The following is a 27908-nucleotide window of genomic DNA, read 5'->3' as shown; positions in this document are numbered from 1 at the left end:
CAAGGCAGTCAAACTCCTTTTCAAATTAGCAGCCAAGCCCCAGTGTGGAGGATTTGCTCATTTCTCACCACATCAGACAGGTGATTCTTTGGGCAGAACACTTTTGGGGAAGGTCACACACAGACCGGAATGCTTCCTGTGTAAACAATTTAATAAATTGAGCGAGGTGTCTGAGTGCCTTGCTCATGGGCTGTATCTGCAGCTGCTGCTGTCCTTCAGACCACAGCCTCTGAGTCAGAAGTACCACAACTCACTGGTAGTTTTGTTATATGAAGAAGTTACTTTTTCATGACAAGAAAAAAACAAACAAACAAACAAACAGCTAATTAAAAATGAATGAATTTCAAACATCAGTTTACTGCCAGGTTCTTACCAAGCTGAACATGTTTTTTTTTGTTTTATACCAGACAGACAGACTCTGAAAAGCAAAGTGATTGGTTATCCCTCCCCAGAGAGACACAGTTAGAGATGCAGTCCATGGTGAAGTGACCTTTGGATGAAGTCTTCAACACTACATCATTACATTGTCGTCTTCTCTCGAGCGCTCAAAGAGACCCTTCAATCTATATTGTTATAGCCAAAGGCTTTATTATCATTTTATTTTTTGGGCTTTCTGACATTTCTCTGTTCCACCATTATAGAAACCGGTCTCAGGCGGTGGTCTTTTGAGGACGCAGGTGGAAATACCTCAGATAAATGCCAAAGCAGGCCCCCCTTGGATACAAGATGATTCACCTCACAGAGTTACCTACAGACAGCGGAATGGAAAGCAAAACATGTGGGTCATTCAGACTTGGAAGAAACTGAAAACAAAAAAAACTGATTCAGGCTATCTGCCAGAAAATGCACACACACACACAAAGGGCTTAAATCGAGAATCATATCACACACACACACACAATCGAGAATCATATCACCATTAACCTCATCTGTAATCACAGCAGGATCGTTCTTCTAATTGCTTTGTGGTTGTTATTTGAAAATAACAAGTAACAACCTTTATAGTTTGACCTTTGAATCCACTAAACCAAGAGGATGTGCAGTGAACACACTGAGTGCGTTAGATAAGAAATGAAAGCTTTTGTGTCACATGACACACAGATATTATCAGAGAACCGTCTTTTGTGTCACATGACACACAGATATTATCAGAGAACCGTCTTTTGTGTCACATGACACACAGATATTATCAGAGAACCGTCTTTTGTGTCACATGACACACAGATATTATCAGAGAACCGTCTTTTGTAAGTCAGATTGAGTTTGTATTTATGGCCTCAAATGTGGGTGCTTTGCTTTACTTTGTGTTCCAGGTGGTTTTTGCTCCTGACTTCACCTTAAGCCTAACCACTGTACTCTGCTTGATTTGTTCTTAGCGAGACAAGACTGAGAAGCAGTTCTCGTGTGACTCCTGCGAGTCAATCACAAGGGCTCTGAAACCCTGAGCAACCAGCACAGTACAACAATCTGCATCAATTCAGCTTCTGAGCAACCAGCACACTGCAACAATCTGCATCAATTCAGCTTCTGAGCAACCAGCACACTGCAACAGTCTGCATCAATTCAGCTTCTGAGCAACCAGCACACTGCAACAATCTGCATCAATTCAGCTTCTGAGCAACCAGCACACTGCAACAGTCTGCATCAATTCAGCTTCTGAGCAACCAGCACACTGCAACAATCTGCATCAATTCAGCTTCTGAGCAACCAGCACACTGCAACAATCTGCATCAATTCAGCTTCTGAGCAACCAGCACACTGCAACAATCTGCATCAATTCAGCTTCTGAGCAACCAGCACACTGCAACAATCTGCATCAATTCAGCTTCTGAGCAACCAGCACAGTACAACAATCTGCATCAATTCAGCTTCTGAGCAACCAGCACACTGCAACAATCTGCATCAATTCAGCTTCTGAGCAACCAGCACACTGCAACAATCTGCATCAATTCAGCTTCTGAGCAACCAGCACACTGCAACAATCTGCATCAATTCAGCTTCTGAGCAACCAGCACAGTACAACAATCTGCATCAATTCAGCTTCTGAGCAACCAGCACACTGCAACAATCTGCATCAATTCAGCTTCTGAGCAACCAGCACACTGCAACAATCTGCATCAATTCAGCTTCTGAGCAACCAGCACACTGCAACAATCTGCATCAATTCAGCTTCTGAGCAACCAGCACAGTACAACAATCTGCATCAATTCAGCTTCTGAGCAACCAGCACACTGCAACAATCTGCATCAATTCAGCTTCTGAGCAACCAGCACACTGCAACAATCTGCATCAATTCAGCTTCTGAGCAACCAGCACACTGCAACAATCTGCATCAATTCAGCTTCTGAGCAACCAGCACACTGCAACAATCTGCATCAATTCAGCTTCTGAGCAACCAGCACAGTACAACAATCTGCATCAATTCAGCTTCTGAGCAACCAGCACACTGCAACAATCTGCATCAATTCAGCTTCTGAGCAACCAGCACACTGCAACAATCTGCATCAATTCAGCTTCTGAGCAACCAGCACACTGCAACAATCTGCATCAATTCAGCTTCTGAGCAACCAGCACACTGCAACAATCTGCATCAATTCAGCTTCTGAGCAACCAGCACACTGCAACAATCTGCATCAATTCAGCTTCTGAGCAACCAGCACACTGCAACAATCTGCATCAATTCAGCTTCTGAGCAACCAGCACACTGCAACAATCTGCATCAATTCAGCTTCTGAGCAACCAGCACACTGCAACAATCTGCATCAATTCAGCTTCTGAGCAACCAGCACACTGCAACAATCTGCATCAATTCAGCTTCTGAGCAACCAGCACAGTACAACAATCTGCATCAATTCAGCTTCTGAGCAACCAGCACACTGCAACAATCTGCATCAATTCAGCTTCTGAGCAACCAGCACACTGCAACAATCTGCATCAATTCAGCTTCTGAGCAACCAGCACACTGCAACAATCTGCATCAATTCAGCTTCTGAGCAACCAGCACACTGCAACAATCTGCATCAATTCAGCTTCTGAGCAACCAGCACAGTACAACAATCTGCATCAATTCAGCTTCTGAGCAACCAGCACACTGCAACAATCTGCATCAATTCAGCTTCTGAGCAACCAGCACACTGCAACAATCTGCATCAATTCAGCTTCTGAGCAACCAGCACACTGCAACAATCTGCATCAATTCAGCTTCTGAGCAACCAGCACACTGCAACAATCTGCATCAATTCAGCTTCTGAGCAACCAGCACAGTACAACAATCTGCATCAATTCAGCTTCTGAGCAACCAGCACACTGCAACAATCTGCATCAATTCAGCTTCTGAGCAACCAGCACAGTACAACAATCTGCATCAATTCAGCTTCTGAGCAACCAGCACACTGCAACAATCTGCATCAATTCAGCTTCTGAGCAACCAGCACACTGCAACAATCTGCATCAATTCAGCTTCTGAGCAACCAGCACACTGCAACAATCTGCATCAATTCAGCTTCTGAGCAACCAGCACAGTACAACAATCTGCATCAATTCAGCTTCTGAGCAACCAGCACACTGCAACAATCTGCATCAATTCAGCTTCTGAGCAACCAGCACACTGCAACAATCTGCATCAATTCAGCTTCTGAGCAACCAGCACACTGCAACAATCTGCATCAATTCAGCTTCTGAGCAACCAGCACACTGCAACAATCTGCATCAATTCAGCTTCTGAGCAACCAGCACAGTACAACAATCTGCATCAATTCAGCTTCTGAGCAACCAGCACAGTACAACAATCTGCATCAATTCAGCTTCTGAGCAACCAGCACACTGCAACAATCTGCATCAATTCAGCTTCTGAGCAACCAGCACACTGCAACAATCTGCATCAATTCAGCTTCTGAGCAACCAGCACACTGCAACAATCTGCATCAATTCAACTTCTGAGCAACCAGCACACTGCAACAATCTGCATCAATTACAGTGTTAATATATTGTAAGAAGCTTATAACATTCAATGAGAAACATTTTGACTATAATACTACATAACCCCCATTCAGTTTTTTTATAGTCATTGATGTTACCCAATATAGTTATGAAGCTCAGTTAAATGATACGTTTTCAGGGCATTTAAGGGTCAGATGTGTACAAAAGGTGGATGCTTTTAAAATAGTGATGCCTACACAGAGCTAAAATGTGATTTGTCTTGGGTCAAATAATAGTGACAAACACACCAGAGCCTGCCCACTCACTGAGCAGTGCTGTCAGTACATTTAAGCCTCAGCACAGTGATTTGGTGAGGAGGTTGTGCTGTATGCGTTCTCCCTTACCACTATGTCTTTTAATGATACTGCTTTTTTAGATTTTACTGACAAGGTCCCCTGCAAGTCACTGAAGATTATGTCCTGGCATTATTTTATGCAATATAAGCAAAGATCTGAGATTTTCCTTTAGCCGTTTTAAAGGCTACACTGAAGATGTTGGTTTAGATGTTGCTCTATTGTGTATTTACATAGTAGCTATGTAGTAAATACATGTGTACTTACACATCATTACAATGTTACTATGCAGTTACAATGTACTTAATGTATACATTTTTGCATGATATAACCCTAACCCCCTTACCCTAACCATTTTCTGATACAATTGTGTACTTACATATATTGTGCAAAATGATTTACACATTAAGTACATTGTAACTGTGCCATAATAACATTGTAATGATGTGTAAGTACACATATATTTACTAAGGAACTACTATGTAATTAGAAACACTTCATGTAAAGTGTTACCTACATTTCTTATATAATTACGTTGTTTTTTATGCTCTTTTAAAGCTTTGTTTTTCTTATTGTCTACAATGATAATGCTCGCCTATGTTTTTATGCTGTTTTTCTTATTGTCTACAATGATAATGCTCAACTATGTTTGTATGCTTTGTTTTTCTTATTGTCTACAATAATAATGCTCGCCTATGTTTGTATGCTTTGTTCTTCTTATTGTCTACAATGATAATGCTCAACTATGTTTGTATGCTTTGTTTTTCTTATTGTCTACAATAATAATGCTCGCCTATGTTTTTCCAAACACAGCTGCCAGTGAAGGACATTCATCACAAAAGAAATCTAAACACCCTGCATATGTAATGTGTTACGAGTACATCATAAAGTACTGGCACCTTTCACTCGTCAACGCAGACTTCCCACTGTTAATCAGACCCTATTTGCATAATAACAGCGCTGATTGATTATCCTGTCCACACATGTTGCAGATGTCTGGTACTGTGAGGTGCTGCAATTACCACCTGCAACCAAGGAACCGCGTCAATGGACTCAGAGGCAGCCTCCGCTCTCTCTGCTCCATCTCCATCATCCTTATTGTGATACTGATTGCAAAAGCATACTAATCTGGCCCCCTGACCCGGCATGTGATTTCAATCAACGTGTACGTGCTGCTTCAAAGCATTCTGCCATGACTCCGCAAACCCCATAATAGTTTCTATCTCTGAAAAAAATAGGAAGAAAAATCTTCAGGGACTCTAATAATATAAGGAACCAAGCCGTGACTGAGTGAGGATTGATCCCAGACTTCAGAGAACAATGCCATGTGTGCGATGCTCAAAGAGCCAGGATCCGTTGTGCATCTTTGTATTATCAGAGGTTCCTAACAGATAAGCCGTGTGGCTTTTTGAATATTTCAATGCGTGGACTGTAAATTCCACAGGGAGCTTTAGATAGCAACCAATGCTCTTCAGTTCTTGAAGGCAGACTCTCCTGAGCTGTGATACCCACCTTACTGTCTACATAGCTTGCCACTCCACTCATAAATCTTCTTGAATTTCACTTTTAAAATTCTGTTGTTGACCTTTAAAGCGCTTCGGGGTCTTGGTCCTACATATCTATCAGAACGGCTCCATCCATATCATCCTGGCCTCCAGTTGTAATTGACACATTCAGGGCTGCTGGTTCCACCACTGTCTAGGTACGTCACACTAGGGGGTGGCAGTTTTTCCCACCTTGCTCTGGCTCTCTGGAATGCTTTGCCAGGGATCATTGGAAATGCTGATTCTCTGGCAAAGTTTAAGTCCTGGCTGAAGGCCCATTTGTTCTTTCATGCCTTTGGAGTGTTAAAGCATCTTAAGTTTTTATTTTGAGTCTTATTTTACTTTTATTCTTTTATTGTTCGCTCTTGCTTGATTGTGAAGCGCTTTGAGATGAAAGGAGATATATAACACTATTTTTTATTGATTGATTGATTGATTGGTAAGTTTGGAAGATGACATATAGCCATTACCATGACATATATTGTGTAGTTTTTGTACTGCGTTCTGTTACTTTAATATTTTTCGGTATGATTCAATCTTACAGGCTACCATCTTGCTTTTAGGTAAGTGTTGTTTTGCCATAATCATCATTGTAACTGTTGACTCCATTTATAGGTCAAAAGTTAAAAGGTCACATTATCACATGACTTCTAAAGAACCAGGAACAAATGCCAATAGCAGAACCACACAGGAGCGCTAGCAAGATGGAAACCTGTTGGAAGCTGTTTAGACAGGACTGAAATCACATTTTCCAACAACATAACTTGGAACATAACTCTGCATCCTCCCTCCACTGCAACAAAGCCTCTGCATCCTCCCTCCACTGCAACAAAGCCTCTGCATCCTCCCTACACTGCAACAAAGCCTCTGCATCCTCCCCCCACTGCAACAAAGCCTCTGCATCCTCCCTCCACTGCAACAAAGCCTCTGCATCCTCCATCCACTGCAACAAAGCCTCTGCATCCTCCCTCCACTGCAACAAAGCCTCTGCATCCTCCCTCCACTGCAACAAAGCCTCTGCATCCTCCCTCCACTGCAACAAAGCCTCTGCATCCTCCCTCCACTGCAACAAAGCCTCTGCATCCTCCATCCACTGCAACAAAGCCTCTGCATCCTCACTCCACTGCAACAAAGCCTCTGCATCCTCCCTCCACTGCAACAAAGCCTCTGCATCCTCCCTCCACTGCAACAAAGCCTCTGCATCCTCCCTCCACTGCAACAAAGCCTCTGCATCCTCCCTCCACTGCAACAAAGCCTCTGCATCCTCCCCCCACTGTGCAACAAAGCCTCTGCATCCTCCATCCACTGCAACAAAGCCTCTGCATCCTCCATCCACTGCAACAAAGCCTCTGCATCCTCCCTCCACTGCAACAAAGCCTCTGCATCCTCCCTCCACTGCAACAAAGCCTCTGCATCCTCCCTCCACTGCAACAAAGCCTCTGCATCCTCCCTCCACTGCAACAAAGCCTCTGCATCCTCCCCCCACTGTGCAACAAAGCCTCTGCATCCTCCATCCACTGCAACAAAGCCTCTGCATCCTCCCCCCACTGTGCAACAAAGCCTCTGCATCCTCCCTCCACTGCAACAAAGCCTCTGCATCCTCCCTCCACTGCAACAAAGCCTCTGCATCCTCCATCCACTGCAACAAAGCCTCTGCATCCTCCATCCACTGCAACAAAGCCTCTGTATCCTCCATCCACTGCAACAAAGCCTCTGCATCCTCACTCCACTGCAACAAAGCCTCTGCATCCTCCCTCCACTGCAACAAAGCCTCTGCATCCTCCCTCCACTGCAACAAAGCCTCTGCATCCTCCCTCCACTGCAACAAAGCCTCTGCATCCTCCATCCACTGCAACAAAGCCTCTGCATCCTCCCTCCACTGCAACAAAGCCTCTGCATCCTCCCTCCACTGCAACAAAGCCTCTGCATCCTCCCTCCACTGCAACAAAGCCTCTGCATCCTCCCTCCACTGCAACAAAGCCTCTGCATCCTCCCTCCACTGCAACAAAGCCTCTGCATCCTCCCTCCACTGCAACAAAGCCTCTGCATCCTCCCTCCACTGCAACAAAGCCTCTGCATCCTCCCTCCACTGCAACAAAGCCTCTGCATCCTCCCTCCACTGCAACAAAGCCTCTGCATCCTCCATCCACTGCAACAAAGCCTCTGCATCCTCCCTCCACTGCAACAAAGCCTCTGCATCCTCCCTCCACTGCAACAAAGCCTCTGCATCCTCCCTCCACTGCAACAAAGCCTCTGCATCCTCCACCCACTGCAACAAAGCCTCTGCATCCTCCCTCCACTGCAACAAAGCCTCTGCATCCTCCATCCACTGCAACAAAGCCTCTGCATCCTCCCTCCACTGCAACAAAGCCTCTGCATCCTCCCTCCACTGCAACAAAGCCTCTGCATCCTCCCTCCACTGCAACAAAGCCTCTGCATCCTCCCTCCACTGTGCAACAAAGCCTCTGCACCCTCCCTCCACTGTGCAACAAAGCCTCTGCATCCTCCATCCACTGCAACAAAGCCTCTGCATCCTCCCTCCACTGCAACAAAGCCTCTGCATCCTCCATCCACTGCAACAAAGCCTCTGCATCCTCCATCCACTGCAACAAAGCCTCTGCATCCTCCCTCCACTGCAACAAAGCCTCTGCATCCTCCATCCACTGCAACAAAGCCTCTGCATCCTCCATCCACTGCAACAAAGCCTCTGCATCCTCCCTCCACTGCAACAAAGCCTCTGCATCCTCCCCCAACTCTGTAAACTGAGCAATCCCAGCCTCGCCTCCTACATCCTGTGGCAACGAGTGCAAATAGAGTCCTAGAATATATTCACCAAGGAGCAATACAAATGCATTGGTAATGAGTTGTCAGATTTTAATAGGGGATCTTTAAATCATAATGTGATACGACATGTTTTACTGCCTTCTTCCAGATGTCTTGAAATCAGCCACAGTGTATTGCAGCACTGGGAAGGCTTCCAAGCATGTTTTTATCTGTATAGTAAAATAAAAGCTTTATTAAAGAGGACGTACCTTCAATTGTCATTTTAATTGATGCTTTACATTTATGGTACGCTTTTTTTTTTTTAACCAAATTTGTCTTTACCTGGCTGTGAGTGTTACTTTGTGTATCCCCATATACCCTAACTGTCCCACCTACTGTACATATAGACAGGCAGGGTTGGGACCAACAGAGCTGAAAGGTCCCATTGTCCAGGCAAAGCCATAGGAAGCAACATAACCCAGAACTACTTAGCATGATGGCAAATCGGGCCAGGAAGAGAGTAGAAAGAAATGTAAATAATACAGTAAAATGACATTTAAACCTACATACGCTTTACAATTAAATATAGATTTTTTAATGTATAGATAGATAGATAGATAGATAGATAGATAGATAAAATCTGGCCCATCGTGCTCGTGTAACATTATTGCCATCTACTGGTGATCAGTGTTAACACAGTTCTTCCCTGGTTGGTATGAGAAAGCCTCCTCAGGATTTAGAGAACAGTGGCCTCTACTGGTTAGTTTTATGATCCTTGTCATGCCCCAGTGCTTCCAAAGTGTTTCCACATAGTTTTTTGTTTCTTCTTAGGAGGCTGTGTGGTCCAGTGGTTAAAGAAAAGGGCTTGTAACCAGGAGGTCCCCGGTTCAAATCCCACCTCAGCCACTGACTCATTGTGTGACCCTGAGCAAGTCACTTAACCTCCTTGTGATTCGTCTTTCGGGTGAGACGTAACTGTAAGTGACTCTGCAGCTGATGCATAGTTCACACACCCTAGACTCTGTAAGTCGCTTTGGATAAAGGTGTCTGCTAAATAAAAAAAATTAATAATAATCTTATAATTAACTGGTAAGCTGTGGGGAGCTGTCAAGATAAAGCTATTGTGGAAGGAATGGTTTATTTAACCAGTTCACAGCAGGTTTGACAAAGCCTGCTTGATCCATTGACTTGTTAAATAACTCTGGGATGTGACAATGTTTGATGTAACAGGGTTCCTTTAAGTATTCATAATACAGCATATGTCCGTGGGAAAGGTGAATAATCAGTAGCAGAACTGGCTATCATCTACTGTGCATGTGTGTTGCACGCCATCCATTTGGGTTGAATTCCTGGGAATGTGCCCCATGAATCACTGCAGACAAGAACTCCCATTCATTGTATTCAGGGGACTAGGAAAGGGCATTGAAAGGTCACACATGAACCTGCGCTCTCCTGACTGCAGGGCTCACCCCACTGTCATACCTTTACCAGGTGAGTAACTTGAGGACCCTCAATGCCACTTCAAGCAGGGTCTGGAAGAACAGAATAACATATGAAAATGTACGTCCCAAAGGCGGCCACTCAGTCCATCACTGCTTCTCCAGATCCCAGCAGCTGATTGATCTCACACTTAAAGGACCGCTGATTCAGCATCAACAACATTATGCAGCCCATTCTGTACCCTCACCATGCTCTGTGTGAAGAAGAGTCTCCTGCCCTCTGTCCTAGGTCTATATCCATGTAATTGGTCCTGGTTTCTGTTCTGTGCTTAAAGACATGGTTATAGTAGCAAAGTATGGGTCACGGTTCTATTGGTAAGGAGTAAGGAGATTTAAAAATGCCTTTCAGTTTTAGTTTTTCCTTCACTGATCCTGCAGGTAACATTCATGACTACACAGGCACTGCAAGAGCAGGAATGTGAGTGGCAAGAGGGCTTGAATGATGAGGAAGCGAGTTTGCCAGCAGCTGAAACTGCCTTTAGGCAAAGCAAACCAACCAACAAGGTCTGTTTCCTGATGAAGGTGCAGCACAGCAGTGTTTATAGTGACACCCAGACTCCTGTCCCTTACCTCAGCCCTAGCCTTTGGAACTCATTACCACCTTTGGTCAGACAAGCAGTCTGTTCCTGTTATTTAAATCTCTTGGTACATTGCCTTAAGGTTGTGAATTGATTTTAAATAGCTGACTAACAACTAAAACATTTCTTAGTCGTTTTAAACTATCAGTTTTTAATCATATTTTATTATTATTATTATTATTATTTATTTCTTAGCAGACACCCTTATCCAGGGCGACTTACAATTGTTACAAGATATCACATTATTTTTACATACAATTACCCATTTATACAGTTGGGTTTTTACTGGAGCAATCTAGGTAAAGTACCTTGCTCAAGGGTACAGCAGCAGTGTCCCCCACCTGGGATTGAACCCACGACCCTCCGGTCAAGAGTCCAGAGCCCTAACCACTACTCCACACTGCTCCATATTTGCTTTGCTAACATCTGTTTGGTGCTTTGAGAGGACCTGGTCTTGAAAGGCACTATATAAGCGTAATGTTGTCGTTGTCTTACTACATAATTAAACACGACCATGAGGCCCTGCACCTCGTATAGGCTGACATGAATAATAAGAGTGGATATTGAACTGCAGTAAATGAAGACGCCAGCAAATGTCATGACCCATTTATTAAACAACCCTTCATTATCAGAATCATTATATCAAACCTGTATTTAATACATGGCAAGGAATTCTTCATTGTCCTTAAAAACAAAAAAAAGAAAGAAAGAAAACTTCACAAATCAACTTTAAGTTTTAATTCTCCATACCACACCGTGATGCATAAACCCCATGCAACACCTCTCACCCTATTGTAGAAAGTCATCCACTATTCAAACAAAATCATTTAACTAGATTCTCAAAATCGAGAGCTCCATCATTATTATTAATAAAGTAATCATTACAGTATCACACCGGGCACTAGCTGATCGACTTACTAGAAATGTAAGCAGGTTTGCTATTGCAACACAAACATACATGATGCAATTGACATAGAAAATTAGAGCCATCTGTATCATTACAAGCAGATTCCCACATATCTAACCTGATACTTCATGACCAGGTTCCATCACAATTAGATACAGGACTTTCTAGATAAAATAAAAAGCAATATTGCTTTTTTAATTAAAAATGTAAATCAAAAAGACTGTCAGTCAGGCAGTCTGCATCAGCATTTTGGATTTCAATAGCTTAGATTCTTGATATTAGAGTTGAACTGCCCTAAACCCACTGAAGGGCATTATTATTATTTATTTCTTAGCAGACGCCCTTATCCAGGGTGACTTACAATTGTTACAAGATATCACATTATTTTTACGTACAATTACCCATTTATACAGTTTTTTTTTTTTTACTGGAGCAATCTAGGTAAAGTACCTTGCTCAAGGGTACAGCAACAGTGTCCCCCACCTGGGATTGAACTCACGACCCTCCAGTCAAGAGTCCAGAGCCCTAACCACTACTCCACACTGCTGCCCCAAGTTAGCGTTGTATTCATCTTCAGAATCCATAGACTATATAGCATGTGTATGTTTGGTTAGTAAACCAAAAAGAACAGGCACCATTTCTGTACTGGAATAATATGGTTCAGGGTGTAAATCTAGGGATGAATACACTTACAAACTTTTTTTTTTTTTTTAAAAGAACTAGCGTTCGATTGACCCGTTATTTGAGGTTCTGCTTAGCTGCCATTTGAATCACATTATCATTTTGTTGCTGTAGTAGAAGCAGCTGTTTGTAAAATATCCCTGTGTCGGCAGCATTTTCCCCACGGATAGCGTTACCAGGCAGATGCATCAGGCACGATTGTGTGAGCTGAACAGACTGGAGACACACACTGCTTGTTTAAGCCTATTTATAAACCAACTGGGACTTTCTCAACAGACTATTGGTGCAAATAACGCACGCCAGAGAATAATCTAACAAAGTAACATGCCCCAACGTTACCCTTTACACACGGAGTTGTGCTGGTCAGCATCTGAGCTGCTTTCCTCATCCACTACATTAGGAGAGCCCTTCGTAATCTTCTTATTTCATATGACTGCAATCAAATTTGTCATTTTGAATTTGGAACAGGGGGAATCTGCAGCACATGCCCTAGACCAAACAAGGCGGACACTGCTAAAGAAGGGAAAGACAAACCTAAATAGAGGTCTGTTGGTCTGTTCATGCCTGAAAGAGGTTGTAGTTTACCAAATGATTTCATAAATCTTGCCTGTCACGTACTTCCAGTCCTTACACAGGTCTCAAACATGCGGTAAAGCTGTTCAACTAAGTTTGCTGTTTTTTTGCCGCACTTTCAAAGAAATCTGTTACAGATTCACTTCCTAGGTCATTTAAACACAGCTGTGCCTTCTGGGTCAAAGCTGACTGCAAAGCATGTCAATGAACAGGGGAAGCAGCTGTTCAGTTTATGACAGGAAAGGAGGGGTTGAAGGGGTGGGGGAGATTTGAAGGAAGTGCAAAACTATCTAAAGCAAGGCTTGCAAACAGATTTCCTTCACCTGGTTAAAACGGAAAGTTTTAAAATTAAAATACATGCTCGCGAAGACGTCTGTTTCATTCAAAACTGGTAGTGTGCAACAGGTAAGATTTATGTCACTGTTCGTTTGTTAGCTACACACGCTCTTCAGTGATTTTTCTGCTGGCTCTTAGCCCTGGCCTGTTCACCGAGCAGCAGGATGTGATCAGCGAACTCGCGCACCGCCCCACGTCCAGCGCTGTTCCTGCAGGTGTACCCCGCAGCTTTCACAGCGTCCGAGGAGGCATCGTGGGGGACCCCACTCACCCCAGCCTTCTTCAGGCACTCCACGTCACTTTCATCATTACCTGCAGAAAAACAAGGACAGGGCTTCAATATATTCTACTGCCAGGGACTGCTAGAAACATTACTGCTTTACCAGGGCATTGGATGCAAGCCTAAAATTTAAATTCATGGGTGCCAATCCAACTTTATACAATTATTAATACTAATCAATAAAATCTTTGTCCATTGAAAGATACATTACTAAAAGTTTGTTTCAATTATTTATATTTGACCTGAACGATCTATCTTTAGATGGATGGCTTTTTTTCTGCTACTGCACAACAAGAGTATTCTGCCTGGGCTTTCAACTTATAATATTCAATCAGATATGAATTTGACATGGATTTCATTTTGCGATCTATTCATTTATAGTAAATCCTAATAAAGACTGTGTGGTCCAGTGGTTAAAGAAAAGGGCTTGTAACCAGGAGGTCCCCGGTTCAAATCCCGGCTCAGCCACTGACTCATTGTGTGACCCTGAGCAAGTCACTTAACCTCCTTGTGCTTTGTCTTTCCAGAGAGACGTTGTTGTAAGTGACTCTGCAGCTGAGGCGTAGTTCACACACCTTAGTCTCTGTTGGATAAAGGCGTCTGCTAAACAAACAAATAATAAAAATGAATCATACTTCAAAACTACCAACCCTGAATAAATAACACTTACCAATATAAGCCACTTGCTCCCATGACAGTTTCTTTTTGCTTTTCCAAAGCTCCAGAACTTCCAGTTTGTTTGCTACATTCTGTTCTAATTGGCAGCCAATCTTTTTGGCTAGCAGTTTGTGTATAGGGCAGTCTCTGGATGAGATGAGACAGACCTGCAAAAGCAACACGGACAGTCATCCAATGCACACACAAATACAGACTTTCTATCACATTAACCGAGATGCTGGACAAATCAACATGAGGCTAGAGGTCTGTGATAAAAGTTGGGAGCTAATGAAGGCACTCATTTATGTACTTGCATGTGCAGTTTCTTAAAAGCTTTACATTATAGTTTTGAAACAGAGCTTGTCCTTGTACAATATATAGCTATTTGCTGCTGTCCTAGCACACAGCAGTATATTACAGAGTGATCGTGATCTTGTACGTTTCTTTATATTTTCCTCAGGCAGCGCACCATGGAGATTCCCTTGGTGTCTGTCAGTGAATGGCGTGCAGTACCTCCACTCCCTGCTCCTGGATCGTGGAGATCCCCGTGGTGTCTCTGATGTTCCAGGACACCAGCTCCTCTCCCCCAGCAGACAGATACGCCTGCCCGTCGGTCAGGCACCCATCAATATTGCACACAAGCAGCTTCACCTGCTCCAGCTGGTCCTTCCCAAAGTATCCAAACCTAGAACAGCAATCAAACACTGTTCTTGACTCGCTCTACTCCTCCCAGAGGGATAACCACCCTTGCAATCATTTGGAGTGGTTCTTATTACTCTAAACATTCAGGTATTGTGCTTATTGCTTTACCTGAGTACTCTCTGCTCCGCGACTGGCCAGTCGATGTCTATATCAATATCTACACTGAATTCAGGAAGCATCTCGTAGTAGGCCATTTTACCACCCTGGAAAAGCAAAAGTGAAAACGGTAATGCAATTCTCCCTGTCAGCGTTGCCTCTCTTCTCTTACTTGTGTCTATATTGGCTGCAGCCATGCTTCTGTGCTCGCTTCCAATTTAATTCGATTTCACAATATCCTATTTTAATGTGATTTTTAATAATTAACAACACAATGTTATCATTCTGCACTTGGTCTGGCACCACATTTTATATGCCTGTGATATGCAGCACATACGTTTGTGTAACTGGGCTGTCACTCCAATATATTAGTTTAGTATGTTTAACAGGGCGGAGACTGGGCGCGAAATGGCGACACCGCACATCGCAAGTGAGTGTCTTAACCACAATGCAAAAGATCAGGTCCCGTCTGCATTCGTGGCTTTAGAGCTTTTAACCTCATCTCATCATCACACTGACAGGGGGACAGGACAGAATCCACAACGGCAGTGCCTGTTACACATGCAAATAGAATGGTTGCAGATGCTCTGTTATTCTATTTTTTTCATTAGGGACAAACTCACAATGACTGAATGCAATTCAGGGATGTCTCTGTGCAATTCAGGAGATTTCACAGCAGACCCCCCTTAAAGGAATTAAGGGCAGTAATCACTGAGGAAAGATCACATATCAGTTATGATGAACCTTCCATGGTGGCCCCTACACCATATTGACAGTTGTATGGCAGGTATGTAAGTGTTACCTGTAAATATCCTTTCTCTATCAACTCTCTTGATGCAAAGTAGAAGGAGCCATTCTCACAGAGCTCCCCATCCCAGTCCTGTCTGCGAGGTCTGTTGGCAGGGTCCAGGTTCAGGGGTTTGGTATCCACACCTGCACTCACACAAATGAAGACAAAAGTTAAGCTGTGGGGGGAATGTACGGATAAACAGAGGAGACATCCTGAACATTCATGGAGTACTGTAGTTATTCCACAAGTTAGCATAGCGGAATAACCCACTGCCATCCTCACCCGTGAACAGGGGAGGAAATAAGACTCCTATTGCACAGCGGTTTCGATCGACGGGATACAGCCCGACCTGTTTATTTTGATTTGATGTTTGTATAGCTACCTCCTGTCTTGACCTCCTGCCAGCGGAAATGGTGGCGCCTCACGACAGAGAAGACGGAGTCGCAGCCGTCCTCCCGGATCTTCCTCGTCGCATCCTGCAGGTGGATGGGGTGGAGGCACGGGGAGGTGGCTTGAATGTTTCCAATGATATCAACCTCTGGGGAAAAACAAACAGTTACACATTCACAGGGCAGCATCGAGAGGCAAGCACATCCACTCTAAAGCAGCGATGGATATTCAGCTGCACATTCTAAATCTGGACCTGCCCTAGGTGGCATGTTTGATGATATAAATAAAGAGGTGAATTTTCAGATTGCTAAATACAGTATGTGTGATAACTGATTTATTTTTTTTGCTTGGTGTGTGTATATATGCAATTACGGGTAAGTGCAGGAAAAAAACAAACAAAAAAAAACAACCAGCATCTAATTTAGTTAATAGCGCTCATTAGATTAGATTCACTGTATATACAAACACTAGCTTTCAATACCTCTTCAGGTAGGAATGGAAATTGAAAGAATGCTTTTGTGTATATCTGGACATGCAAATGTATTTTGTGCAATACTGTTTAGGCTCATCGTATGATGTTTTGAAATCAAAAGTGGTGTAAAGCAACAGGTTACAAGTCTACAGAACCATAGACATGTGTGAACAGATTGCTCTTTCTTAACTGGCTCATGCATGATACACATGGGAAGTTGTAGTATGAAAATAAACTCAGTCTGACTTAGCATTTCAGCAGCAAGTCTCAGCCAAGGTCTTTCTACACCAAAAAAACACGTGGAGCCCGTCACACCACAGCCTTGACTATCACTGTGCTCGGTACCTTTGTGCAGCCTCAGAAACTCCTGGATGGCATCTAAGGAAGACGAGGAGTCTGTTGAAACTTTCGGGCTCCTGCGATGGACCTGAGCACCGAACTCCTCAGCCACCTCTGCAATCTTAGCATGGTCTGTTGAGACCCACACGCTGTTTAAAAAAAGAAGAAGGTAGCATTGATGTGTCAAGAGCATTGCTTTAACATGGGACATGAGATTAGAAAGCTTTAGCTCAATGACCCCCGACTGACTCTGGACAGAGCTGCACAAGCCCATTATTCGGATTGAGCTCCCCCACAGCAAGCAGGACTGGGCTTCTTCACTGTACAACTCCACTGGATAATTGCTTGCTTGAGGTCTCTATTTTGGGAACTGTTCTTAACATAAATTGTTCTTAACTTAAATTTGATCAAACATTTATTGTATATCTCACCTGAAAAACCTGTTCTAATCACTATTTTTGGGCATATGAAAAAAATATTCTGGTTTATAAATGTACTTGGTCCAAAGTGTTTTAAAATTATATTTGTTTTCTAAATACAGACACAGACAACAAGCAAACATGTAGAAGTAAACAACTTAGTATTCCTTACATACATTAGTATGTTTGTATTGCTTAAAATTAACGCTTTATAAAGTGTCTGTAAAGCAACAATATTACTACTAATGAGAAACAAAGAGAACAGTTTGCGATCGATATTACTAGCAATCACACACTGAACACTGTGAATGAGTATACAGTGCAGAGCAGCTAGCAATCGCACACTGAACACTGTGAATGAGTATACAGTGCAGAGCAGCTAGCAATCGCACACTGAACACTGTGAATGAGTATACAGTGCAGAGCAGCTAGCAATCGCACACTGAACACTGTGAATGAGTATACAGTGCAGAGCAGCTAGCAATCGCACACTGAACACTGTGAATGAGTATACAGTGCAGAGCAGCTAGCAATCGCACACTGAACACTGTGAATGAGTATACAGTGCAGAGCAGCTAGCAATCGCACACTGAACACTGTGAATGAGTATACAGTGCAGAGCAGCTAGCAATCGAACACTGAACACTGTGAATGAGTATACAGTGCAGAGCAGCTAGCAATCGCACACTGAACACTGTGAATGAGTATACAGTGCAGAGCAGCTAGCAATCGCACACTGAACACTGTGAATGAGTATACAGTGCAGCGCAGCTAGCAATCGCACACTGAACACTGTGAATGAGTATACAGTGCAGAGCAGCTAGCAATCGCACACTGAACACTGTGAATGAGTATACAGTGCAGAGCAGCTAGCAATCACACACTGAACACTGTGAATGAGTATACAGTGCAGAGCAGCCTATTCTTATCGTCACACAGCACACGGCAACTTTGTGCCTGACTCCTCTTGCACGTACCTGTCGAATACCCCGGAATCAAACGCAGCCCTGAGCACCCATCCGATCAGCGGCACCCCCGCCAGCACCTTGATGTTTTTCAAGGGGATGCCTTTGCTGCCGCCCCTCGCCAGGATCAATGCTGACAGGTGCGGCTTTTTGCCCGACTCCTTGTCAGAAACAGTCATTTTTCGTTTTCTGTCCGAGGCGCTGGCGTTCTCACTGGAACCCGAAGCAGTGGCGTTCATCTTTCTCTTTCCAGTGTTTGAGCTATTGAAACGCCGATCACTGCTGTCGCGGGTAGTGTTCATACCGGGATCTCCAGACTCCGATACTGTTGTTTTATCCATTTATTTATTTATTTATTTATTTATTTACTTACTTACAAAGACATCCTAGTCCAAGGCACACGCCTATCCTATAACTGAATTAATACAGGGTACTGTAACAGAACTAGCATGCATTACTGTGTAACTCCCTGGTGTGGCTCCGCACTGGGATTCTGGGATTGGTCATGCCAATGCTGTCTGGTGATGACGTGGCCGTTAACGTCCCCAAAATCGAAAGGGAAAGTAACGTAAAGGGTTTGTTAAAGTCGCAAACCAAACCACTTGAAGAAGGCGCTGTTTGTTGAAAACACTGGCGTTCACGTAAACGTCTGCTTTAATTTATTTGGTTAATTCTGCAGTTTATTGATGCAATAGATCCGTTTGGTAACAATATGGTAGCCGCCCCGGGTATTTATAGTACCCGTATTAGCCTACAGGCTTAGAAATACTGAGGTGTATTTTCATTAGCATTTAATTATGGTGGCAATGCGGCAGGTGTAGGTTACATATTTACCGATTTTGTAATTGGATAGGCGGGTCCGGGGCTAGAGACCATTATATAAAACACAGCACCTCCATACATTAACTTGTTAAACTAGAAGGTGCACTATTAAGGATACGACTCCGTCCTTAGTTTGAAACAATAATATTTATTAACCTTTTTGCTTACTAATGGTGAATAATAATAATACTTTATAGTTGCAATAATAATAATAATAATAATAATAATTTATAGTTACATAATAGTAATAATAGATACAATTACCACAAATATGCAAAGCATTTCTATACATTTCTCTACATTTTTCAGGATGATTCTGCAGAAGGACTAACAGTCTCCTGCAGCAGGGTACAGTGGACACATGTCCACTCTGAGCTGATTATGAACTGAGCAGAACTCCCATAAGCAGACCCTGCTGGGAATTCCAGGGACTGCTGGGGATCTGGTGACCGGCCACGAGCTGGGAATTGGAACACAGACCTGCAGGCCTTTTGCTGAGTACCCAGCAGGTATATCAAATTTAAGAGTAGGCCACAAACAGTTTTGTACTTTTCAGTAAATAGATTTTTAGAGCACTTGATTGTTTCTGGACCATCTTCAACTAGAGCAGCTGAATAGCAGCATACCGCAGTGAGGTCACTGCAGGACTGATCACAAGACATGCCCAAAATAGAAGCAAATAGCAAGCACACCATGCCGTCTACAGTGGGCTGGAAGATTGCTTGGTCTTTTTAACAGATGCAAGTTTACGATTTTTTTCAGACATCTGCGATTGTCTAATATTCATATACTGTAGGACCAATGTATTTACTAGCAAATCCTTAGAATTGTGAAATGGCTTCACCATCTTTACACCAGGGGGCGGTATGACACTAGAAATAGTGTACTCTGTATATTTCCTTATGGCACCATGTCAGAACTGTGCGGCTGGTGGTTGTGCAGAGTGCGTTTCACTGTCAAAGGACACCCTGAATGGGACAATGAATACGTGGGCATTCCCTCCCACAGTCTCATTGAAAAAGGTGGTGAATGACTGTTTCTCTCTTGTGTGTGTGTGTGTTGTATAGCTTCTATATCAAACAAAACCAGATCAAATACATGTTTTTTGAATCAAGAAAGAAACAAAGGCTGTGAACATGTACCACACAAAAACATGAACCTCTGCAACTGTGAGTTAGTGTTTGTAAAATCCACAGAAAATATAGCTGCACACACCACTTCAGTAATCCGGTTTACTGAGTCTTTTTAGAAGCAGTTGAAAGAGAACTTACTGTAAACTAGTAAGGCTGTTAAATAATAATCTGAGCAGAAACAACAGTCGTGAATGATAAATGAAGCAGGGTTGTTAAACAGATAAAGAATTAAATATTAAACTTTACACAATGGTGTGTATAAAGTATCCATCAAAAGAAACCAACACTCCAGCCAACAGGGGGAGCTGTTTGCTTACTGTATTGAAAGTACAGACGTCATCATCATCATTGCACCAGTGCCCAGTGGTGCTGAAATAAAAACAGTGTTGGGTCACTTACTGGAAATGATCCTCCATACCTACACCAATGAACCTATCACTGTCACGAGACATGGACAGCAGATACCAAGCTCAGCAAGTGTCGAAATGCAGCATTAATCACCTTGCTGAAATGCATGTTAGTCAATCTGATGACGTAAGGAAATGGGGAAACAAGAGGTTGATAATAAAACGGTTGATAATAGTCTTCACATTCAGAGGTGTAGTTCTGTAAACATCCAGTGAGAGAGGGAGAGACATGCAGAGGTTTCATTTGAATTAGTACTGCTATACCTACAGTTTGTATACTCCCAGCAAGTTCATAGAAAGAGCCCCATGACAATGCTTAACTAGTTATGTCTTTCCTAAGGGTGGCCCATCAATAAATCAAATTGAGGATCTCTAGTCTCTTGTCTCTTGCAGAGGAATAAATCAAGGGATTCCAGCTCAGTCATTGCCTTCAGTCTGGATCCTGTCTTACAGGTAGAGTGCCCCTGTCCCTTACTCTCATGTAGCTCGTAGAGGAAGGGTCTTATTAACTGTAACACATGTGAACGGGGAGAGGAAACCAGGAGCTTCCATCAATCCCACAATGTTACAGAACACGGGATTCAACTGGAAATAACTACAACAGCCCTGTTGATTGCTAGCTGGGATAAGACTAAGGTGATCTGCCATGTGGTAACTGCTGGTTTGTTAAAGATGTTAAAGTCATGCATTAGCGGGCTGAGGTGTGATGTTCTGTGCAGGGTCAGGGTCCATTCCTGTTTTTCAATTCCAATTCCTTTTTAAAATCAATTCCAATTCCTTATGAAGGAAATAGAATTGATCTTTTAGAGACATGATCGTTGTTGTGATTGTTCAACTGCTTTCATTTGAAGCCAGTTTAATTGACTAACAGTGACTTCAATTTTATTTATTCTTTTTGCCACTGTGAGAAGTTCATTTTAATAGAATACCGCTAATTGCAATTTTGATCAATGATGTGTTGGGATTGATTACATGGAATTGGAATTGATTTTAAAAAGGAATTGGAAATGGAATTGCAATTGAAAAACAGGAATTGACCCCAACCCTGGTTCTGTGGCCCCCCCTTCTAGTCCTTGTCAGTCTGTTTCTATAGTTTGTGTTTGTGTGGATGTTGTGTTGTGAAAGCAGGGAGAATGACATTTGATTTCCTGTCAGTTTTATTAAAAAACAATGAACAGGAATAAAGCCTGTTTCATTTCAAGGGCCCTCTTAGGGGTATGAAAGAAAAATAAACAAAGCTACTGGAATGTGTTCCTGTAAAATCTGGTTGTAAATACAGTTTCAGTGAATTAGAATTTTAGCCCTTTAATCCCTTATAAAAGTTTATCATATTAAAAGCATAGCATAATGTAATAAAGCATAGTGAAAGCATGGTAAAGCATAGGTATGGCAAAGCACATAACATGACAAACCAGGTAAACTGGTAAATGCATAGTATAGCCATGGGAAAAGCATGGGAAAAGCATGGGAAAACTGCAGAAATACCGTGCAAAAACACTGTGGTAAACTTTTGTTAGGGACAGATTGATAAATTAATTGAAACTTTGTGATGCTTTATGGTGTAACCAACAATAACAATAAAACTGTCATACAAATGACTGCATGACTAAACAAAGCGATTCTAAACAACAAGGAAAACACAAAGCCGCTAATGAAAAATAAGGGCTTTATTCATCAGCTCTGCAGATCACAAGGAATGCAATTAGGAACTAATACAGTGGCTCAGTTAAACACCTTATTCAGGAAAATGACAGAACGAAATGTACTGTAGCACTTCAATTATTATTATTATTTATTTCTTAGCAGACGCCCTTATCCAGGGCGACTTACAATTGTTACAACATATCACATTATACATTATTTCACATTATACAGATTTCACATTATTTTTACATACAATTACCCATTTATACAGTTGGGTTATTACTGGAGCAATCTAGGTAAAGTACCTTGCTCAAGGGTACAACAGCAGTGTCCCCCACTGGGGATTGAACCCACAACCCTCCGGTCAAGAGTCCAGAGCCCTAACCACTACTCCACACTGCTGCCCCACTACTCCACACTGCTGCCCCTTCAATGCCATAAGAGGATTACATTGCAAGGTTTGTATATACCGCATGAAAAGCGACACGGTGAAGCAGGTTTTAATGTAACCTGGGTTTGCACTGCATGATTTATTAGGTGCTTCAAAAGATCCCGAGTGTCAGCCCAATTAAAAAACACATTTACCAATATATGAATAGAAGATATTTAAAATATCAACCAAATATGATTTCACGAAGCAGAAATCTGTGAACCAGCTTGTTACCACTTGCGATTCCACGAGACTCGCATGATTGAATAGCTCCTAACAAGCTGCTCAGCTGTTATGCAGCAACGGTACACACTTTCCTTCCACATGGCGACTGTTACAACTTAACAGATTGAAGCACATCATGGAAAGAAAATCCATATTTTTGTACCACTTAGTTTAATGAATGGAAACTTTTTGTTCTGTCCTTTCACCATGAATCCCTTTCAATCAATTGCAATCGGTTGTGGGAGTTCAAGATTGGCTGGGACCAGTCACATTTTCATCCTATAATACATGAACTGTGGGGTCGTAGGTCAAATTCATCATTCAGGCGTTTTTTTTTTTTTTTTCCTGCTTGTGCTGCAACACCCATCGGGTTTGTTTAAACTTCTCGTGTATTTGGAAGGAAGCCAGCTGTCAAGCTGGAGTTGTGGGATTCAATTTAAATAGTTCTAGTTTACACTGATAATCCACAGAGGGCTCTAAACACACGCAGATGGGAATAGGGGGATCGTTTCCCTCTTTGGGACTCCACAACCTAACGCTGCTTTCTCACGGTGTGAGCCAGAGGATGAGAGCAAACTTTAGCACAGATAATGCTGCTGGACCAGCTTCACCAGGGAACACATTATCACGGTAGCATTTCCACTATTGCTAGTTTTATTTTGTGTGTGCGATAAACCAACAGAAATAATGCTGCAGTGCAATATAATAGCACAGACCCCTCTCCCGTCAGCCTTGCCAGCCTCTACCCTGTGATGCAGTATTGTATCGGCTCCCCCTGTGGTTCACCTAGTAAAAGCACAGCTGCCCTGTGAGGCAGTATCGTATCAGCTCCCCCTGTGGTTCACCTAGTAAAAGCACAGCTGCCCTGTGAGGCAGTATCGTATCGGCTCCCCCTGTGGTTCACCTAGTAAAAGCACAGCTGCCCTGTGAGGCAGTATCGTATCAGCTCCCCCTGTGGTTCACCTAGTAAAGCACAGCTGCCCTGTGAGGCAGTATCGTATCAGCTCCCCCTGTGGCTCACCTAGTAAAAGCACAGCTGCCCTGTGAGGCAGTATTGTATCGGCTCCCCCTGTGACTCACCTAGTAAAAGCACAGCTGCTTGGAGTGCAAGCGATAGTGCTGTTTAAACTCCAACTGCATAGCAGTTTCATCCATTCCAGTTTAATTAGCCACAGTGCCACAGTGTACAGGTAACAAGCTCAGGTGTGTCCTATTAAACTCATAGTAAAACCAGGAATAGATCAAACTGCTATGCAATAGGAGTCCAATTTCCATCCCTGATTGAAATACTTTTCATTATCTCTTCATAGTATTTGCAGTCCACTTCTCCCAGTCATTGGGACGTTGAAGTGCTATCATGTTGAGGAATCTAAGTGCAGGTCACACTTCCCTGGCTCGAGGAGGTGTGCAGCTGAGCACATCTATTAGAGTGTGTCCTGGCCCTGGCACATGCATGCCATTCCTCTTGTGTACCTAGGTCACAAAACAAACAGAGGCCTCTCATAGCGCTTGCCCTGCCAGCTTATATTGGCAGGGGAAACACTGTTAGCATGTATCTAGAGCGTGCGGCCATAGAAGAGAGGGGTTCTGTTACCTAGAGTGGCAGAATGCTGGGGTGCTGACTGATTTCTGGTGTATTATGATAGACCAAGAAGTTTCCTTAGGAACGGTGTGGGGGGATTCACAAGCTGGTTCAACACCTGTTGAGGAATAAGGAGCACACACTGACAGACACACGTAACATGTGGAGCAGCTTCACATGAAGATATGAAGATTGCATATCATGATACTATTGTAATGTGATGCTTAGTGAAATTAATCCTATGTTTCGATTATAAAAAAAAACAATCACACAGAGTTCTTTCTTGCTTACAGCAGAGGGTCTCAGATGGGTGCTTTCGAGAGGACAAAGTTTCATCCTGCCCACATGCTGTCTGCCCTCACAAGCACACAGTGACTGCAGCCATGCCTATTTAGCAGACCCCTTTATCCAAGGCGACTTACAGAGACTAGGGTGTGTGAACTATGCATCAGCTGCAGAGTCACTTACAAGTGCATCTCACCTGAAAGACGGAGCACAAGGAGGTTAAGTGATTTGCTCAGGGTCACACAATGAGTCAGTGGCTGAGGCAGGATTTGAAGCGGGGACCTCCTGGTTACAAGCCCTTTTCTTAACCACTGGACCACACAGCCTCCTATTGATAATTACGTCATTCTAATAACTTACGGTAAAGTTTGAAGTGTTTGGTAAGCGTCTCTAAACTAAATGTTTCCCTCTTTTTAACATCAAAAGTGATCAGTTGATCTAATTTAAATAACAGATGTTTTCAGAGCTGTTTTGTATATTTTGCATTGGCAAACAATAAAGCTTTGTATGTGCGTTTAGACACATGTGTTGTAAACATGTGATCCCTGCGTGCATACCTGGCCAGGACAATGCAAGTCAAGTCTCTTTGGAAATGCATTCCCAGGTTTAAATGGACATCTGCAGTACTATGAATCTGTGCAAATGTAATTCCAAAGATGCTTCCGCTATGTGATGGGAACATTTCTCCATGGGGTGATTCCATCTTCTTCAAGATTCCCTCAAGAAACCTGGTTTCATGCTCCTTGTGTAGCCGGCCTTCCTTTGATGCGACACACAAGGTCGACCCTGCACAGTCACTGCATGGACCGGCCAGCTCCCTCGCTGGGGGAGGAAGGGTGATGTGAACCCCAGCTGGCTGCTGCTCTGTCCAGTGTCTCAGCACAGGGACACACTGCTACGTCACACTGGAGCAGTTCATGAAAGTTCCCTGTTCTCTCAGTCTCAGGTGTTTAACATCATGTTTGGAGGGTCAGTGGCTGCGGACAGATGTTTGTTTGTGTAGACGAACAGACTGCACTGCACTGCTGCAAGCTGCACGTATGGCTTGAGAGTGCAACGAGGAAGTCGTGTTGTTAGGAGATAATCCAGAGCAAGCCATGAATGTAACGGGTAGGATTCTCGTTTTAACTCTTTCCTGTGTGGTCCAGTTGTTAAAGAAATGGGCTTGTAACGAGGAGGTCCCCGGTTCAAATCCCACCTCAGCCACTGACTCGTTGTGTGACCCTGAGCAAGTCACTTAACCTCCTTGTGCTCCGTCTTTCGGGTGAGACGTAGTTAAGTGACTCTGCAGCTGATGCATAGTTCACACACCCTAGTCTCTGTAAGTCGCCTTGGTTAAAGGCGTCTGCTAAATAAACAAATAATAATAATAAAAAAAAATAATAGAAACTGCTTTCATGGAAATGCAGTCTTTTAGAAATACTGCACAGAACAGGTAGGTGAAGGTAGATGAACTCCTGTGAAGATTCAGAGGCCAACACCGTCTGAACATAAATAGCCTTCCTCTGTGGAGCCAGCAGACAGAGAACTGCAGGAAAAAGTTCATTTACAGTCTGCCAGACAAAAAATTATGTTGTGTATAATGGAGTGACAGGTGTATTGTGTAAAACAGTGCTCTTATAGCCTGGATCAGTATGTCACTTGATGCGGTATAAAGGAATGTGTACTGTATTATTACTCAGATGTGTTGAAAATAAAAAAAGCATTTCACTAATGACCTAAGAACATAGGTTTACTCCAAGATTCTAACACTGTAACCGTTCCCAAATGGTCTTTATCAAAGAGTAAACGATAACACTTTACATTAAGTGTCTCAAATTAGAGAGGGTCAGGAGAGGTGAGGTTTTGGGACTGGATCTGTGAGTGTTTGGGGCTGCCTCTAATTAACTGAAGTTGACGGGAACATTGATGGTGCCTTGATAGCTAGAAAGGAAAAGAAAATAATAACCGAGTCTGTTGATTTATATGGAATGTGCATTCGGTACAGCAAGTATAATATGACGCTAGCAGGTACTTCAATAGGAAGGAATGTACTTTTTTAAATACTGTTGGTGTTTCACGTTGTTTTATTTCCACATGTGTAAATGTTTGAAAAAGTATAAAGACAAAGCAGCCGCAGTTAATAGCAGCACTTTGAATATACGTAAGGAGATTGCAGCGTTAGGGAAGATGACATTCACTGGGCTGTTTTAATGGGTTTTGTCTGGCAGCTTTGCGGTTAGTCATTGATATAAAGTCATGACTGTGTGTGTTTACAGTGGCTGTGAGAACCCAGGACCTCCTTTAATGAACTATTACTTAACACAACATTCCTCTTGGCCCTGGATCCCTGTCGTCTTCAACTTCTGAATATACTGCTGTTCTTCTCCCAAGATGAAAATGAGAGAACACATGAGTATAGCAATAGCTTTGCTCAACTGTGCAGGGATGGAAATAAGACTACGTTTTGCATAGCAGTTTCACCCATTCCAGGTTTTCATGTGTGCTTGATTACCCTAGTGTATAGGTTAAAAGCTCAGGTGTGTCTCATTAAACTCATAGTAAAACCAGGAATGGATCACATTGCTATGCACATGCACACATACTATCTTGCACTTATTATTATTATTATTATTATTATTATTATTATTATTATTATTTATTAGACTTAAGAAGCAAGTTGTAAACTGCATGCTTGTTTATTATTAGTGTGTCTGAGATTATAAATAATTTAAAATAATTCTGAAACACTCAAGGAAATCCCTATTTTCAATGATGCAAAAGTGACTTTTAAAAATACAGTTCCATTATATTCTAGCCAGGATGTAACCAACAAGGATTAAAAAACCATGTAAACATGGTTTGAGCTGTTTATTTTGTTACTGTATTAATGACCATTGTGAAACGTCAGGGGTGCTGCAACTCAACTCAACTCAAAGCAAACCAGTAACAAAATAAACGGATTACACAAATGTGAACACATGGTCTGCTATGTGTGTGACTAAGCTCATCCATGGCTGGACTGGGAAATGGCAACACTGTCGGGGGAGTGGAGCAGCCTGTGTCTCTCCTGAACCATCAGCTGACTGTTCTCAGTGCTTGATCCTGTTGCTGGAGGATCTATTGAAATAACAGGAGA

General features: G+C 42.8%; 1 protein-coding gene across 1 annotated transcript; it reads right to left on the bottom strand.

Moving 5' to 3' along the window:
- Nucleotides 1-11249: 11249 nt before the first annotated feature.
- Nucleotides 11250-18777, bottom strand: LOC117414820 (N-acylneuraminate cytidylyltransferase-like). The gene is made up of 8 exons (XM_034024632.3): nt 18275-18777; nt 16885-17027; nt 16060-16215; nt 15690-15820; nt 14900-14994; nt 14603-14774; nt 14103-14256; nt 11250-13464 (listed from the first exon to the last, which is right to left on the bottom strand). The coding sequence occupies exons 1-8, from the start codon at nt 18601-18603 to the stop codon at nt 13265-13267; spliced, it is 1380 nt and encodes a 459-aa protein (XP_033880523.2). The 5' UTR covers nt 18604-18777; the 3' UTR covers nt 11250-13264.
- Between the last annotated feature and the right edge of the window lie 9131 nt (nt 18778-27908).

The sequence above is a fragment of the Acipenser ruthenus genome, chromosome 7 (genome assembly GCF_902713425.1).
Source record: "Acipenser ruthenus chromosome 7, fAciRut3.2 maternal haplotype, whole genome shotgun sequence".
Lineage (NCBI taxonomy): Eukaryota > Metazoa > Chordata > Actinopteri > Acipenseriformes > Acipenseridae > Acipenser > Acipenser ruthenus.
The sequence above is the reverse complement of the archived record's forward strand: the minus strand, read 5'-3'. Positions and strand labels throughout refer to the sequence as shown.

Coding starts and splice junctions, on each gene's coding strand:
- LOC117414820 (XM_034024632.3), bottom strand. CDS start 18,603: ATGGATAAAACAACAGTATCGGAGTCTGGAGATCCCGGTATGAACACT. Junction 16,216..16,884: donor GTTTCTGAGGCTGCACAAAG/GTACCGAGCACA, acceptor GTTTTTCCCCAG/AGGTTGATATCATTGGAAAC. Junction 14,775..14,899: donor GCGGAGCAGAGAGTACTCAG/GTAAAGCAATAA, acceptor TTGCTGTTCTAG/GTTTGGATACTTTGGGAAGG.